Raw genomic sequence first — 16,168 nt, 5'->3', positions numbered from 1 at the left:
TTTTCCCTTCATTTTTTTTTTTTTACTAAAATGCTGCCAGACTAATGAACAATTAGATGTTCATTTAAAGGGCTCTTTTGGTAATTTTTGTTTATATTTTAAGTTAAAGCATGCAACAGTGGTAGGTGAAACAGTATATTCATACTGTTTCTTAATTACTTGGAACAAGTATAAAATGAATGTGGTGTGTGTTAGACCAGTTCTAGTCTGTAAAATAACTCTACTTTTTACCACTCGAGACCTGTTGGTTAACTAAGCTTTGTATGCTGCTTAAGTTGCATTTATTATCAAAGAGAGAACTTTTCCCTAAAATTCTGTTTTCTATTTTTTTTTTTTTTTTCTGTCCAGGTGGTGGAATGGGTGGTATGAACAGTATGACTGGAGGAATGGGAATGGGGATGGACCGAATGAGCTCTAGCTTTGATCGAATGGGACCAGCAATGGGAGCTGGCCTTGAAAGAAACATCGATATGGATCGAGGATTTGTAGCTGGCCCAATGGGAAGTGGCATGCGAGAGAGAATAGGCTCTAAAGGCAACCAAATATTTGTCAGAAATGTAAGCATGTGAATTCAAACAAACAAGCAGCATGTTTTACACACACTGTGTAATATTACTAATACCTGTTTTCATTCTAGCTTCCTTTTGACTTGACCTGGCAGAAACTAAAGGAGAAATTCAGTCAATGTGGTAAGTGTATGAATCTTCTCTTGCATAAACCATGAAGTCAGTGAAGCTTAATGAGTAGTCGTTTGACAAAGGACGGTGGTGAAACAAGTTGTTAAATAGCTTGGAGAATAGTTTATCTAGTTTAAATATTTATGTTTCTTAACTTGGGGAAATAAGCTCTTGAAACTTTAGTTATGACCTAGCTAAATACAGATTGTTTCTGTGCAGCCAAGTGGACCTGCTTTGTTTGTTTATGAGGGCAGTAACTTCCTTATTTGAAGAAAATAAAAGGATTTCTGCTTTTTTTTTTTATTTTTTGGCGGGGGGGATGTTGTGTAGATGCAGAATTGGTGTGGATATTCTGGTACAGTTGATTCGGAAAGTCTCTTGTCCTTTGGACAAATTTAGAAAGTGATCATAAACTTGTCTACCTATTAGTTTTGTATTTTTTTTTTTTAGCTGTGTAGAAACAGTTGAAGTGGCACAACCTACCTGTATGAATGTAGCTACACAGCTAAAAATGTGCTTGCATCGAAAATGCTTATCCAGAGATTTAAAAAAGGTAACAGTTTATCCTCATGCTGGTGTCCTCCAGGGAGCATCAAGATTTGTTGTCTCAAAATGCTCTCTTTTCAGTGAAAGGCTAGTTAACACATATGAAGTTAGAGTACTGCCTTTAAAATAAATAAATAAAGTTGTGTAGTTCAAGGAGGCTTGTTTTTATATCTGGTGGCTTGTTTGTATTAATACCTTAAGGTCTAATGGGCAATGTAGTATCATATCTTTTTAAAAAATTGTGTGTCAAGTCAGGGGTGCTTATGGAGGCATAGCATCCAGCCTAGAGACCTCCTCATAGGTCAGGAAACTTTGGGAGAGCAGTGGAAATTTAATCTGCCACACCTTCCCTGCTGCTAAATTGTCAAGCTCTGGACAATGCCCCCTTTCCTTCTTGTATAGGGTGGCTATTATATTATATCATGTCTCAACTTTCCCTATGTGTCACTCCTTTTACAGGAGTCAGTAATGTACAGCTCACAGAGCGGGCCAATTATTCCTATGCCCACAGTGGGGCTGAGCAGTGAGGAACTGTGCTGTGGCTGGTGAGCTGGAAGCTATGTTCATATTGCTGCTGCTGCTTCTCTCTGCCCTCCCCTCTAGTTGGTAGCTGTGCCAACGGCAGGGAGAAACTTCCAGTTCCCTGGTTGTAGAGCAGCTCCCTTCTGGTTGCAGCCAGAGAGTGTGGGGGGCTGGGAGAAGCAATGGCAGTGTAAGTGGAGCCCTCTGCTCCTGTGCTAGGGCCAGGAAGCTGGAATCTGCTTCCATGCTGTTCCCACTTCTCCCTATTCCCAGCCTGCAGCTTGAAGGTTGCTGGCTCCTGCTCTTTTTGGCTATATTCCATTAAGCACAGTGGGTTGGGTATCACAGTCTTTCATCAGACTGTGATGACTAGCATCTGGAAAGTTCTTGACAGCTCTGAATAACTGAAAGGGACGTAAAGCCCATCCTCCTTTTCCTTTTATGAAGAAAAGACTGTCCCAAAGAATACCTCCCCAGCAATTGTCAATTAGCAGGTTTACCTTTCTAGAAAGTTAATATTTATTTATGAGGGTTGCATGTGTTATGGCAAGGTAACATGGTCCAAGCAGCAGTGCAGTGTTAGGATGAAAGCTCTGGTCAGTTAGTTAACAGTTTTGAACAAGATGGGCACAAGACTTTGAAAGGGTTCAGTTCCATTGATTTGCACATTTCAGGAAATACCAGATGCCTCTTAAAGTGGTTATCCAAGTTGGTAGTACAATTTAGACTAATAACTGCCGTTTAACTTACTTATTTAGGTCACGTAATGTTTGCAGAAATAAAAATGGAGAATGGAAAATCAAAAGGCTGTGGAACGGTCAGATTTGACTCGCCAGAATCTGCTGAAAAGGCCTGTAGAATAATGAATGGCATAAAAATCAGTGGCAGAGAAATTGATGTACGCTTGGATCGCAATGCATAATTTAAAACTGTGTTCAGGAACATTCCTATGTCTGTTTAGCTTCTCTATCCTAGTAAGTCAGTTTTAGTAACATTGTATGCTTACAAAAGCTGTAAAAACGAACTTTTAAATCCCACCAGCCTTTAACAGTATAGTGTTTAATATACTGTGATTCTTGTTAACTGAATCTTACTATGTTTGGTTTTTAAAGACAGCTGCCTGGTTTTTGGAGGCACTGAGCACCTGCAGGTCCCATTATGGATGGTGGAAGCTGTGGATGCTCTGCACCTTTGGAGAATTAGGCCAAGTGTCTCTAGTCATTCAGTTTAAATGAATGGTTATACTGTTTTTAATAAAATAAGCCATTTTCTCTGTTAATCTCAAGATTTGCATAGTGGGATATGTTTAGTGTTTCAGATTTTCCCCCATCCTGTATCAACATTGTAATGTAAAAATTTAGACTTTTTTTCAGAATTTTGCTTTTATATATGCGTTGTAGTTGCACTGTTATTCTTGATTCTAAAAGAAAAGGGCTCCAAGTAGGCTGTGATACTTTTTGTTCTACTTTTAAGATTACTTTTAAGCCATGGTTTAGAAGTTCTGTAAATAAGTTTTAGAGCCCAGAGGGAGTTTTGGATTTTTTTTTTTTTATTTCACTAAATGAAGAAATTGATCCTTACTCTCCTCTCTTGGGTTGTTTTTTATTTATTTATTTTTTCTTCAGTACAGTCACTGACTTTAAAATGAGTCATCACAGACTCTCACATGATTGTTCCCTATGATCCCAAGTTCATATAAAATTGATAATGTAGCAAATGCTAAGTACATCACTAGACAGACTGCTCCTAGTTTCTTATCTAGTTTCCATCCATTTAAATGAACTGCCAGAAAAATAAAAACAATGGAGCAGATAAGAGAAATGGCTGTGTAAGTCAAACCACCGCTGTTCACTTCCACAGGTGCTGATCTATCTACGAAAGCAGTTTTTATAAACCAAGGTACTCCTAAGCACAGCATATCAAATACATTGGATCCTACAATGTTAGACAAAGCCATGTCTCCTTTTCCTGCAAAACAAAAGACACTGATTAAAAGAGTCATCTTTTGTGCTTTGTAATTTTTTTCAATAATTTCCCCAAAACCCAGCATCTGTACAATCACACTTGATAAAATAAGCTGTTCAAGTGGTCTGAAATCAGCTAAGCTGGGACAAAATAACTTGCATTAATTTACTGGTGTTTTTAAAGTGAACTGTAACACTTACTCAAGAACAGATTGGACTATTCCTAGAATAGCTTGGACAATTGTTTTAAACATTAATTTTGGAATCCATTGACCTCAGACAAAGTTTTGTTTTAGTATTAGTAAACCTGTATTATAGGCTCTTGAGCAGCAGCTCTGGCCTCCTCTGTGGACCTTTCAGAAGTAGTGAAATAAAGAATTCTTTGCCCTAGCATACCCCTTAAAAAGATCAGTGAAGCGAATGTGAATAGTGAAATCCTTACCTTTCCTAGCCACAAGCACACTTGCAACTGTGTCTGGTATGCTTGTCCCCGCTGCTAGTAATGTAAGGCCCATTACTGTCTCTGGAATCCCCAACGTTTCACCTGTAATGAATAAATAATATGGAGTAATATCAGATCTCATACTCAAAGTTTCACTTGAGGAAATAATGGAGGAGCCGTACTTGCTGGGCCAGGAAAAGAGGGGTTTATAGGCTATTTTCAAAAGGAATTTCCAGCTAAATTTAGATTTTGGATACATAATTTAGCTCCCTGAAATCATAAGGGATGTGTGTGTGTTTATTGCATTAGTTTTTACCAGTCAAAATTAATGTTTACTTATAAGTATAATAACCACGTTTTACTGCACCAAAATATATCAGTAACATGTAAAATTTGTTTCCAGCTTTCCATCTAGTGGCAGGAGGCCATTATCAACTGTTCCTGCAGATATATAGTAAGTTTTGAAATTTGGCTATTGGCACTCTCCTAAAATTCTGCAAACAGAACAATCTTTTCTGTTCTTTAGGCATCTTATCACATGAGGGTTAGATGTCACATGAAGCAGTAACTCCTTTAATCGTTCAGTTTTGTAAAAAGCACATTAACTCCCTGGGGGGAGGCACCTGGGAGAAAAAGAAAAACCTTTTTAGTCTTTGTTAGAGTACAGTTAAAAAAAATCATTGCTGTAAAACTTCAGTTAAAAAATGTTTCATAGTTTTTTTCCAGTTGTTAGTTGTAGTCAAAGGAAACAAAGGGAAGAGTGTTAGATTACTTACTGGGTGTGAGTAATGATTTTAAAAGATTCCTATAGGTAAATATCAATTTTAAAGTAGAAAAACTATGTAATCTAATCTAAAATAAAGTAGCAGCACACTGTATTCCTCCCCACTGTACAAATAGCTATTCATGCATTTTTTTTTTTTTTAGGGCATTAACTGCTTATCTTCAATCTTGTTCTTCAGCTCCTTTAACTGGAACTAAGATTCAGATACAAATATTGCAGTTGTTTTGAAGCTATCCCTTTCAACCTTTAGGTTTGATTTGACTATTGAGTAGACACTGTCTGTATTTGATTCTCTTTACGTAGCACTCGTAAGACTCTGGAGAAAATATGAAGTATTTAACAAGTTTATTCAAACTACTAAATAGTTTATTTTTATACATAGCTGTGAACATTGCTCACTACACTGCAAACAGCATCTGCTTCTAAAATGTTCTTGCACTGGGCTTTAATGCTTATTACTGTTAATAGTTTGATACAGTAATAAGTGAGTAGAAACTCATTTGATGCAGTGTGTTTTATCAATGAGCTTAGACTAGACCAACCCCTGATTTGCTTACTACCAGCCTAACCTAATTAAATATGGAATTTTAAAGAAGTCAAAACTGGTGCTTCCCTTTCAAAGGGTAACATTAATATGAGTCTGTAAAATTTGTAATGGTACTTCTCCCCCTTCGTCTTTATAAAAATTCTATAGATTAAAGGAACCAACACAGGAAGATGATTCAAGATCACCCATTAAGCAAACAAGGCAGAAAAGTAATAGTTCATGCCAATGGGGAATTAAAGTATGAATGAATTGGCTTATGGCAGAGTATTGGTTTCTGGCACTCAAAGTTGCAAGAAGATATTCCTAAATCTCAAGCTAATTTGATCTGTCTTTTGTCATTAGACTTAGCATATAGTTCTAGGTGAATTGCAGATCTAGGATAATGAGTGACTATGAAAATACATCCTGCTCTTGAGATCAGCCCCTTGAATATATGTAGTATTGTTGTCTTGCTCTACTACCAGTTCTTCTCTGTGTTAACCCTCTTGTGCTAATGCATGTGCTACATTCTGTTTTGTTTCACACTTTAAGTTCCAGTCTGGTTACACCTGTACAAATCTTGTGCCATCACTGTAACTGCAAAATCATTTTTATGAAAGAAAATTTATAAGAAAAGAACCTAGGGTTAGAACTTTAACATGTCACTAGAAGACATTTGATCTGGAAACAGACCAGCACCAGTAATACTTTCAATCTTTGTTCAGGGTGGTACAGTATCCTGAAGTGTTTGAAACTAGCATACATACTTTCACACGAATGACAGTTCCACCTAGCAGATCAGAAATAGCATTCACTGAAATAGGAATCTTTGAAAGACTCTTTTCCTTATGTACAATAAAGTACCTGCTCTTTTTTCCCCTCTTCATAAACAAGAGGAATGTTTTGAACAAGGTGTGAATGCGGTGAGTGCTGAATTCTGTACCTGTATATTAGAATATGAGACATACTAGTTTGCATCAAATTGCATCCACCCCTGTGGCAATTGCTTTCTTTTCCGTATTTTTTTTTTAAAAAAAAGGAGTAATGCAAGGTAGGCTTAACTGTAACTAAGATGCATAAGTAATAAAATATACAGGTAGAGCTAGAGTGAGTTACCAAGGAGAGAAGCAAGAGCTGTATCCTTTTTTCATTTCCCTCCCCCTTCTGTTTTTAATATACTGACACTGTGGAAGGCTTGCAACTGTCCTGCTTGGTTTTTAAGTTTAGAAACTGGTTTCTACTGGAAGTAATTGCAGAACTAGGAAATGAGATTTAAGGGGAAACCATTTAGATTAAGAAACACATTTGCTTTTAGAGTTATCATTCCAAGTCCTATTACTGGAGGAAGAACCATGATGACTTGAATTTAGCAATTCTGTCCTTCCCCTTTTAAGATATGGACTTGCATGACCTTGCATTTATAATACACAAAGCTTCCAAGAAATGCAACAGTACTTGATTATTCTTGATTTTTTTTAATAGAAAAAATTAAAAATTTTAAGCAGAAAAGGGTGAACCCCAAATTTTCTTTTTTCCTTTCTTTTACAAGTCCCTCTCTAATGACAGATTTTAAGATGACTTGCTATTTTTTTTGAAAGTCTCTTCTTGAACTATGGAATTTGAGCATCTCTTCAACAACTGATATGCAAGCGAAACTGTTTCAAAGGTGTTAATAAGAATTATGGCTGTATGGAGGAAACTAATTCCAGTTTTGGCAGATAAATTTGGTAACTTTAGTTAAAATAACACCGTATCTAATGCTGTTTAAGATCTTAATATTGAAAATTTGTTCCTCTTGCTTCACTACTTGGTGCACTGTTTAGATGAGTTGTTTCTCTCCCTTCCTTGTTACAGAGCCGTATGAACGTTTGCCCATCGTATGAATGGAAAAGTTTGATAGTGCAACTTGGCTTTAGTTACAAAACTTTTTGCTAAGCTGAGGAAGCAAGTTGACTCTAGTTTGAGGCTAAGCTTTTTTTTTTTTCAGGGAAGGGTATAGTACTAAGCTGCAGGCAAACTGGCTTATTCATCAGATCATGTATTACTTGGTTTGAGAAATTGTTAACTACATACCCACAATTGTTACCATCCATACAAGGATGTATGTGAATGCAGAAATCCATGCTGCTGACATGAAAAATGTCACCATGAACCAGTTCCTCCAAAACTGTCTTCTACAATCTGGTATGGTCAAATAGAGAAGTATAATAATAGGAAGGGATAATACCCAGAGAATTCTCTTCATATCTGCTTCAGGCATGGTGAAGACACTTGAAGGATCTGTTGGAGAGAGAAAAAAGGTAACAGTTTTTTTTTAACTACCCCACCATAATACCATATTTGCATGTAGTTGGGTTTTACGTGTTGGTGAAAATGATGACGAAAAGTATATAAATATTCTGCCTAACTTAACTTTACCGGTGTGTGCAGCTCTGCAGATAAATCTCTGAAGTTCTCTCTCTCTCTCACTCCCCCTCCCTCCCCCCTTTTGCATTATGGAAAGGTGTACTTGAGTAACTACTTGTAATGGGTTTTCAAAAGATACTACTATAATACAAGAAAGCACTAACCACTATCTAGTACTTACCTGAAAGTGTATTTTAGGAAACTGAAGCTTTCGTCATGGCTGTTGCTTACCCTCTTGACTCTATTCTCTAAACCTGCCCTTGTTGCAATATCTCCATATGTCTTAGTCCAAGTGGCTCTTATTTTTATATGAGTATCTTTCAACTGATAAAATGCACTATTGGTTGAGCAATATATCCACAAAGAATCCCAGGGAAAAACTAGTAACTATCCTTATTTTAGTTTGTTTAATATGGTATTGAGTATATGGTAACAATCAACTCCTTTTTTTTTTTTTTTTTTTTTTTTTTTTGGTGATTTAATACAATTGGAAGGCTTGGTTGTGAAGGGCAGGTTACCAAGAAGGATTAGTGATGTATAGAAACTCATTTACAGTTGCTCTGTGACCTAGAGCTTTTAAGAGCAAGTTGTCTGAAAGCTTAACTCCTTTTTGAGACAACTGAAAAAGCTATCCACTCAGTTGTAGAAGCTATGTTTAATACCTTCAGGAATATCAAGCCCATGTAGACTTATAGAAAGTTGAGAGTAGTCTGATTCATCTTGAAAAATTCCACTATCTGTTCTCGACTGTCGACGAAGTAGTGGCCGACTCTCTTCCTTCCACCCAGTCAGTGGCTGTTGTTCAGCATTCTCTTCCATGGAGTTTGCAAAACAAGTGCAGCAGGGGCTAAACTTCTTCATAATATACTGATTAATTTGAATGTCAAAACACAGCACCAAAATGTAACATCCATATATCAACAACAAGAAAGCGCCTTCATACCTAGAATAAAAGTTGAATTTTACTTGGAGATAAGAATTTTAAACTGTTTTGGTTACAGAAGAAAAATAAGTGAAAACAAAGCCAGCTTTTATGCTCTGTATTGAAAAATATTCTAGATATGCAGGGACAGGTACTTTTGTATATTGATGCCTTACTGGAGGTTAAGTATTTCTCCTTTATCTTGCAGCAGATTGATTCATAGAGTAATGGCCTAGCCCTGTTAAATCTTATGTATTCTATAGTTGTATATCATCCCTTGGAGCTTAAGAAAACACGTGGAGTCAGTCCTGGAAATTATTCATAATGGACATACTTCCCTCTACTAAGTAGCAACAATAGTTGAACTTCAGTACTGCATTTCTAGTCCCAGCTCAGTTGCTGGAGAATACAGCAGAACCTGCTCTTAGAATGGAAAAACTAGACCATCTCTCTTCTGGTGTGGGTAGATGCATCTCCCTTGACTTCAATACAACTTTTTCTCTCTTTACACCAAAACACTTCACTGATTGATACTTGTATATCTGCCCTGCAAATAATTTGACCATAAAATTAATGGCATTTTTGTGGGTGCTTCTAATTCCCATTTCTTGAGAAACCTAGTCAGATTTTTGTCCCATATTGCCCATCTCACAGACTAATTTTTGTGGAAAGGAAGGAAGTACTGGCAAATGGATGGCACAAGACTTGCTAATGAGAGAAACCTCTCACGGGTTCAGATACACTTGTGGCCAGTATTAACTAAAAATAATTGAAAAGTTCCATGTAAAGTCAGTCCGATTAATAGCAGAGAGATGTTTTTTAGGGTTACTGTCCTGAATGGAGAGGCCAGACAAGGGAGAAACTACCTGCTCAAGAGAGGGGCCACTCAAACAAGTTCAAAGTAAATCATGTGGCAGCATATGTATGCTGGTGTTGGTTGAGATCTAAAAATATGTAGGACTCTAGGGATGTTAATAGCCCTTGCAAGCACTGGATTATTTAATTTCTTCAAAGCCAAGGATCTTTGATTTATATTGGTGACTATTAAATCAGGCTACTTGAGGCCAACATTTGAAGTAAACAACAAATTTAAAATTTTACACTATCTCATGAATCTCCAGTCAGTATAAGTTTGACACTAGTGGTGCTCTTACCAGTAAATTCTGTTGTCAAATATCATTGCAAGGACTGCTGCTGCACTAACTGTATATGCCAGGCAGTCTCTGAACAGTGGCCAACAGGATAGACGTGAAGCCTGCAAAACACATTTCTCTCTTTGAAGCTGCTGTAATACTTTCACATTACTGTACATACTGCATCAATGTTCCTGTCTTATGTAATAACTTTTTAAACTTTTAGGTATGATTGAAGTACAATGATTTAACAAGTTAGTGTTTTTAAAAACTTTAATAATCTTTTTGGTGAGTTTATCTTTTAAAACTTAAATTTCATGCTGGTGTGTTTTTTGTGTTTTTTTTTTTTTTTAAACTGAATAAACTTGACAGTTGTCATACAAAATTTGTTTTGTGGCTTTTGTCAATAAACCACAGAAAGACAGTTATGTAGTTTTAACAGTAATGATCCAAATTGATACGTACCATACTAGATAACAGTCCACAAGCTGCACAAATACCAAGAAGGTTATAGATTGCTGATCCAAGGATGGTGCTCACTCCAATATCTCCCTTTGTCACAAATACTCCTGCAAACAAAGTAGCACTTAACCTAATTTCCACTTTTTGGGGGTTTTAAGGGAGTGAATGATATATTCTGACCAGTCAGCTTTCTTACCTAAAAAAGCAGTGACTAATTCAGGAGCAGAGCTCCCAGCTGCCATAAAAGTTGCTCCAGCAACATCCTGAGAGAGGCCAAGAGCTTTGAAAAGAAATATGAAGAAACCTTGTTAAAAGCAGAACAGTTTAACATCTTTATTTGTTCATGTATTAGAAACAAAATTCTGTTCTTTACATTACTTAATAGAACGTGGGAGTGGAAGGGGCTTCCTGGGCTATTTGAGGGCCAGTCCATTGTATTTGTAAGGAGAGAAGGAATCCCCCAAATCATCACTTTAAACCTAACCCATGACTACAAGCAACACCGCCAAGGGTATTTTATAATGGGTGGACAACCCCGACACGGGTGCCAGAGCATGGCACATGAGGCTGTTTTGGTCAGCACACCACAGCCAGCCTAGGCCCTGGGCAGTTGCTACCAGCCACGGAGCCTGGGCTGCTCACAGCAGGTGGCAGGGAGGCTGTAAGCCCCCATTGCCAGCAACCTGGGCTCTGTGACAGGCAGCTGGGAAGCTGCAACTGGTGCACTGGGGGCTGGAGCCCTGGCTTGGTTCCATAGCCAGTGGTGACTACATGCATGCCTTGGGGTACACATAGGACAGTGCAACCATGGCCCCTTCCCAGGCATCTGCCTAGAGGTGCACATAAACCCATAGTCAGTAACTTGGTGCAGCAGCTTGCCTGCTGTGAGCAGCCCAGGCTCTGATGGGTGGCAGGGGCTTGCCCAGAGCCCAGGTCGGCTGTGGCAGGTTGCCAGGAGGTTGCAAACCACTATGGAGGTCTGCAGAGCCCTGGCTTGACTCCAGGGTGTTGGTGGGTGCACAGGTGCCTCTGAGCAAACAGTGGGGAAGGGGTGGGGCTTGTGCTGTCTTGGTCCCTTCCCCACTGTGCCCTGAGGTGTGCATGTAGCCACTACCATTCACGGAGCTGGGCCAGGTCTCTGGACCCTGATGCAGCTGTCTGCAGCCTGCCTGCCACCTGCTGCAAGCAGCCTGGGTTCTGTGGCTGGTGGCAGCTGGATGTGTGCCTCTGGGCACATGGCAGGGAAGGGGGTGCATCCGCTGCCAGCAGTGAGGATCGGGCTCCTTGTGGCTCCCCTGTTGTCTGTTCCTGGCACACTTAAGTTGAGGTGTGGGTTGAGGCTGGAGTGTTTTTGCCACTGTGGCCAAAAATGTTGCTGATCACTGTCTTATAATTGTGTCATAAGTACAAGCAGGAGGAGACATCGGCACTGCCTTTGCCCTTGAACTGCAACAACACGGAATTAAAGAAATGACTTAGCTTTTATAACTTGTTCTTTAACTATTTTGGGACCTTTGAATTAATCAGTAAGGCTAATATAAGCCACTAAAGGGCCAGAATTTTTTTAAATGTATTATTAGCTTTCAGTACTTTAGTATTTTATTTGTGATGGTGACTGAAATGTATTTATGCCTGAAATAATAGAAAGTGCCTGAGGTTGTAGAAGAATTTGACATGTGATCCTACAAAATGTTTCCAGGATCGAGAACTTAGGAGAAGCATGCCTCCTAATTCTAAAAGCATATTGTGTGGCTTAGCTCATCATTTACCCCTTGTACAAGTGGGTAAAGGGGGACCCAAAAAAGACACACGTTTCTTGCTAAAGTATTTGAGGGCGAGCTTAAGACTTTTTTTTTTTTTTTTTTCCTGCAGTCATAAACTGACATCTGAAACAGCAGTGCGGTACATTTATTTTACATATTTATGACCATGTGATCTGGGAAGGAAAGCCCAAGGTGGACAGAATCATGGGAAGGCTAGTTAAGTCTACTGAAGTTGATGAGTAATTCCATTAACAGCAGTGAAGATGCTCTTGCTATCAGTCTTTGAATGAAGGGTTCTGTCTGGAAACATTCATGGGGCAAGTCAGTTTCTTTCTCCATCAAAAAACTTTTTCCAACATAGGCAAGCATGGGAGAGGTGTCTGCTTAAGAAGGGTAAACTGAGATATTCCTTTCTTGCTAATGTTAACTGGAGAGCAATAAGCAGTTATCAGTTACTGTTTTGTAGTCTTTCCACCAGTCAATTTTTAAATCAATTTTCTTAGTGTTTTTTTAATAAACTAATGCGAAAACAAAACATTTTTGTAATTTTACTATCTTTGACATCTTAAGTTCCCTTTTTTTTTTTCTGCCAATGAGTAAGGCTCTTAAGTGTTCACAGGTATTGGTGCAATGAATGAACGAAGGTACAATACAAATTAAATGGGGAATATTGTAGTGTACATGATATCAGGGACTTCAGCACGAGCTATGCAAAGCCACTGAGGTTCCTAGGTGCATACTCGGGTTGCTAGTTTGCACTACAGTTCATGCCTCCCTTTGCTGTTTTTGTTATGCTACTACCTTCTCTCTCTCTCTTTAAAGACATTTCTAGAATATACGTAGCTGTACTGTGAGGCCTAGTTAAATTTAAGACACCCTCAGCATTCTCTGAAATGCACGGAAGCATCTTTAAATAACTAAGATTTGGAATTTGAATTTTGTTTCCTTTTGTTTATTCTTCAATACTATATTGTATTTGGGATAAAGGAAAGAGGAAGACTAAGTCTACCCTAGTGTATATGCACACGTTTTGTTTTTTCCCCCAAGTGTTGGTATAGAAGAAAGCAAATTTTTTTTTTTTTTTAACCAGTATCCTGCTGCTCCCAAATAAAATTTACTGATTATTTTTAGCAGTTTAGCAAGTTAAGACCTTTTCTTCCCCTGCCATTTAAATGTTAGGTATTTCTTAATGCATCCATCACCTTAGAGCATGTGTGGCTATGTGTATACATATATAAAGTAGGCACTCTGCTCCTCTGGTGGTTGCTTTAATGTATATTGGGTGCTTCACAAATGAGAAGACCTAATAAACCATTGTGATTGTTTGTTTGGTATGACCTGCTGCATAACACAGGCATGGGACTAGAATCTCTTAAAATCTATTCTCTATTTAGAAGTGTCCAGTGATTAGCAAGTTTACAATCATCCAGGGTTAGTTGTTCCTACAGGCTGGTTACTGTCACTGTTAATAACTCATGCTCTATTTCAAGGCTGAATTTGTCAGGCTTCAGCTTCCATCCTTTGGCTTTCATTATACTTCTGTCTGCTAGACAGACAAATCCTCTGACCAGATGTCTTTCCTGCTTTATAGGCAGTTACACACTGAGTATACGCCACCACTTAACCTGTCTTTGGGAACCTAAACGGATGAAACTCCTAGTAGCTTTCGTTATATAAGGCATGCTTTCCTATCTTTTAAGCACTCTTGTGGTTCCCTGAACCCTCTCCCGTTTGTCAACGTGGCTTATACAACAGGAATACCACTGATTTGAATATGCTTGGCTATGTCCCCAAGATAATGGCATTTAGAGAGTGCATCAGATCCTGTTACCAACCTTAAATCTGCTTTCCTTGTACATCTTCTCAAGTAATCTAAACAAACTTTGCACTTTCTCTAGTAATTTCTGAATAACCACTGCGTTGTGAAGTTTTTCAAAGAGATCTTTCTTAACAACAGCTGTTCAATATTACAGAAGATTAGGAGACTTACATTCACTGATGATCTCAAGAGAAGGTAGGAAGTAACTGTCGCATACGATGGATACTGCCACGAACATGTACAGTACAATTATGAAATAGATAACAATTCCTCCATCCTCTCTCTCCTGTTGAGTAAAAAACCCTTCAGGAAATTCTGATGATGGAGAGAGGACACACTGCGTTTCATTTTCTGAAAAGAGACAGAAGCGTCATTGGGTATACTAGCACGTGGAGGACAGCCACAACTGACTTCTGGCCAGGTGGAAGGAAGGTTACATAAGAACGGCCATTGATGGGGTCAGACCCTCGGTCCATCTTGCTCCATCTCCTGTGTCTTCCAGCGGCAGGGAGTGGAGTCTGAAAGGAAGACTGGACTGAGTTTGCCCAGGGTTTCTGCTCACCCTATCGTTCCTCTCCTGCTGGTGCCCTCTACCACTGAAGGTGGAGGAAGTTCTGATTTGGAGGCCTACCCCTCACTCCCACCATTTTCCTTTAATTGATAGCTTTTCTTTTAAACTTCAGAGGGGTCAGATGATGCTACCTGAGGCAGCCCTATGCTCTGCACCCACAGACAGCACCCAGAAGCTCCTTCGCCCTCTTATCCCCTTCTGGAAAGCCCCAACCTGGGCCGTCCCCGAGATTTCCACCCAGCCCCGACCCAGTCTCCTGGTGGTGCAGGGCCAACTTTCAGTAGCAGCCCCTCCTTTTCCAGAGATGATAATAATGATTAGTTACCATTTTCGGGCCCCCTTTCTATGTGGTGCCCCCTCCCCCGTACCCGGCCCCGATTCCAAGGGGCAGAAAGAGCCGTGTCCGAGGGGAGGCCCGCAGGCAGTGCCTGGTCCTGCCCCGGAGCAAGCCCGACTGAGCCCGCTCCCGCCCGGCCCACCTGCGCCCCGGGCAGCCCCCGGCAGCAGCAGCAGCAGCAGCAGCAGCAGCGCCGGCCCCGCGCGGCTCCTCCAGCGCCGGCCGCTGCCTCCCTGCATCCCGAAGCCGCAGTGCGCGGGGAGGAGCAGGGGCCCGCCGGCCCGGCCCGGCCACATCATGTGAGGAGGGTTTGTCCGCCCCCCGGGGGCCGACTGCAGCCGGGCCGGCCAGGCCCCCGCCCCTGAAGGCAGGCGGAGGCTGCCGCTTCACAGCATCCGCGCTGCAGCCGGCCGGGGCCTTTTCCTGGACTGGGCACATGCTTTTGCGGGGTTTGTTTGGGGGTAACGGGCCGTTGCAGCCCCCGCTGCGGCGCCCAGCCCTGGCCTTGGGGTTTCTTCGGAGCCCAGGACAAGTTTCGTGCTCTTCACATAAGTTGTTCAGCCAGACTCAGAGCAACACAAGCCTCCACTTCAGAGCCAGCTGACTAAAAGCCTTTGTTTGAAGGCCTTTCCAGGCTGAAGTCATGTGTATAATTGAGGATTAAATAAAGACTGAAGGGAGCTCTTGAGGAGGAAAGCGCTGTACGTCCCACGAAGCTGCTGCTGGCTGCTCAGACGCGGGGAAATGGTTTCCGCTGAAACATTCATAAATGCACTTTTCAATAACCCTTGTGCTCCCGCTACACAAGATGGTATTTTAAAGTGCTGATGTCCTACTCGCTTGCTGATTTGGACCAGGGTGAATGCTCACCTGTAGTTATTCAAGCTTATTTCTGTAATAAACTGAAAAAGCATCTTTTACTTCATTGTATTCTGATTCTTCTAAACTAGGAGGGCTTTCCCCTTGGCTCCTGGGCTGACTCTGGCCTGCAGGTCCAGAAATTTGATAACAGGGCAGTGGTGGCAATTAGCACTGCCCTGGCTCCCCCACTGCCAAATTTCTAAGCCCCACTCAGGCAGGATTGGGTCCCAGCTGGATTAGCACCATGCGATGGATTGGGCCCAAGGCGTAGATCTGGCCTGTGGGCCAACCTGGCACCACTCATCTGGTTCATGGGACAAAAGGGTTGGGCACCATTGTTTGTAAACTTGTTTTCTTGCTTCCGAAGCCATGTAGCTTAGGTAATGTGCAAGCAACCATTGTATGGCAGATGCACAATGTAAGACAGGTTTAG

At 40.5% G+C, this 16,168-nt stretch overlaps 2 protein-coding genes and 1 long non-coding RNA gene across 9 annotated transcripts in view; 2 read left to right on the top strand and 1 right to left on the bottom strand.

Moving 5' to 3' along the window:
* MYEF2 (myelin expression factor 2) overlaps nt 1-3,325 on the top strand; it is a 23,923-nt gene extending 20,598 nt beyond the window's left edge. For all 7 annotated transcript variants that reach the window (XM_019533612.1, XM_019533611.1, XM_019533610.1 and 4 more), the window contains 3 exons: nt 349-557; nt 638-689; nt 2,504-3,325. In XM_019533612.1, the coding sequence (XP_019389157.1) occupies nt 349-557; nt 638-689; nt 2,504-2,667 (425 nt within the window). In that variant the 3' untranslated portion in view covers nt 2,668-3,325. The remainder of the gene's footprint in view (nt 1-348; nt 558-637; nt 690-2,503) is intronic.
* SLC24A5 (solute carrier family 24 member 5) lies at nt 3,000-14,314 on the bottom strand. Its single transcript, XM_019533613.1, has 8 exons — nt 14,138-14,314; nt 10,581-10,664; nt 10,388-10,491; nt 9,944-10,044; nt 8,530-8,810; nt 7,535-7,741; nt 4,152-4,253; nt 3,000-3,713 (listed from the first exon to the last, which is right to left on the bottom strand). The coding sequence occupies exons 1-8, from the start codon at nt 14,202-14,204 to the stop codon at nt 3,385-3,387; spliced, it is 1,275 nt and encodes a 424-aa protein (XP_019389158.1). The 5' UTR covers nt 14,205-14,314; the 3' UTR covers nt 3,000-3,384.
* LOC109309033 lies at nt 4,247-6,488 on the top strand. Its single transcript, XR_002100769.1, has 2 exons — nt 4,247-4,605; nt 5,079-6,488. It is a non-coding gene; the product is annotated as an uncharacterized LOC109309033 (long non-coding RNA).
* Nucleotides 14,315-16,168: the final 1,854 nt, after the last annotated feature.

The sequence above is a fragment of the Crocodylus porosus genome, unplaced genomic scaffold, assembly GCF_001723895.1.
Source record: "Crocodylus porosus isolate Cpor-Errol unplaced genomic scaffold, CroPor_comp1, whole genome shotgun sequence".
Lineage (NCBI taxonomy): Eukaryota > Metazoa > Chordata > Crocodylia > Crocodylidae > Crocodylus > Crocodylus porosus.
The sequence above is the reverse complement of the archived record's forward strand: the minus strand, read 5'-3'. Positions and strand labels throughout refer to the sequence as shown.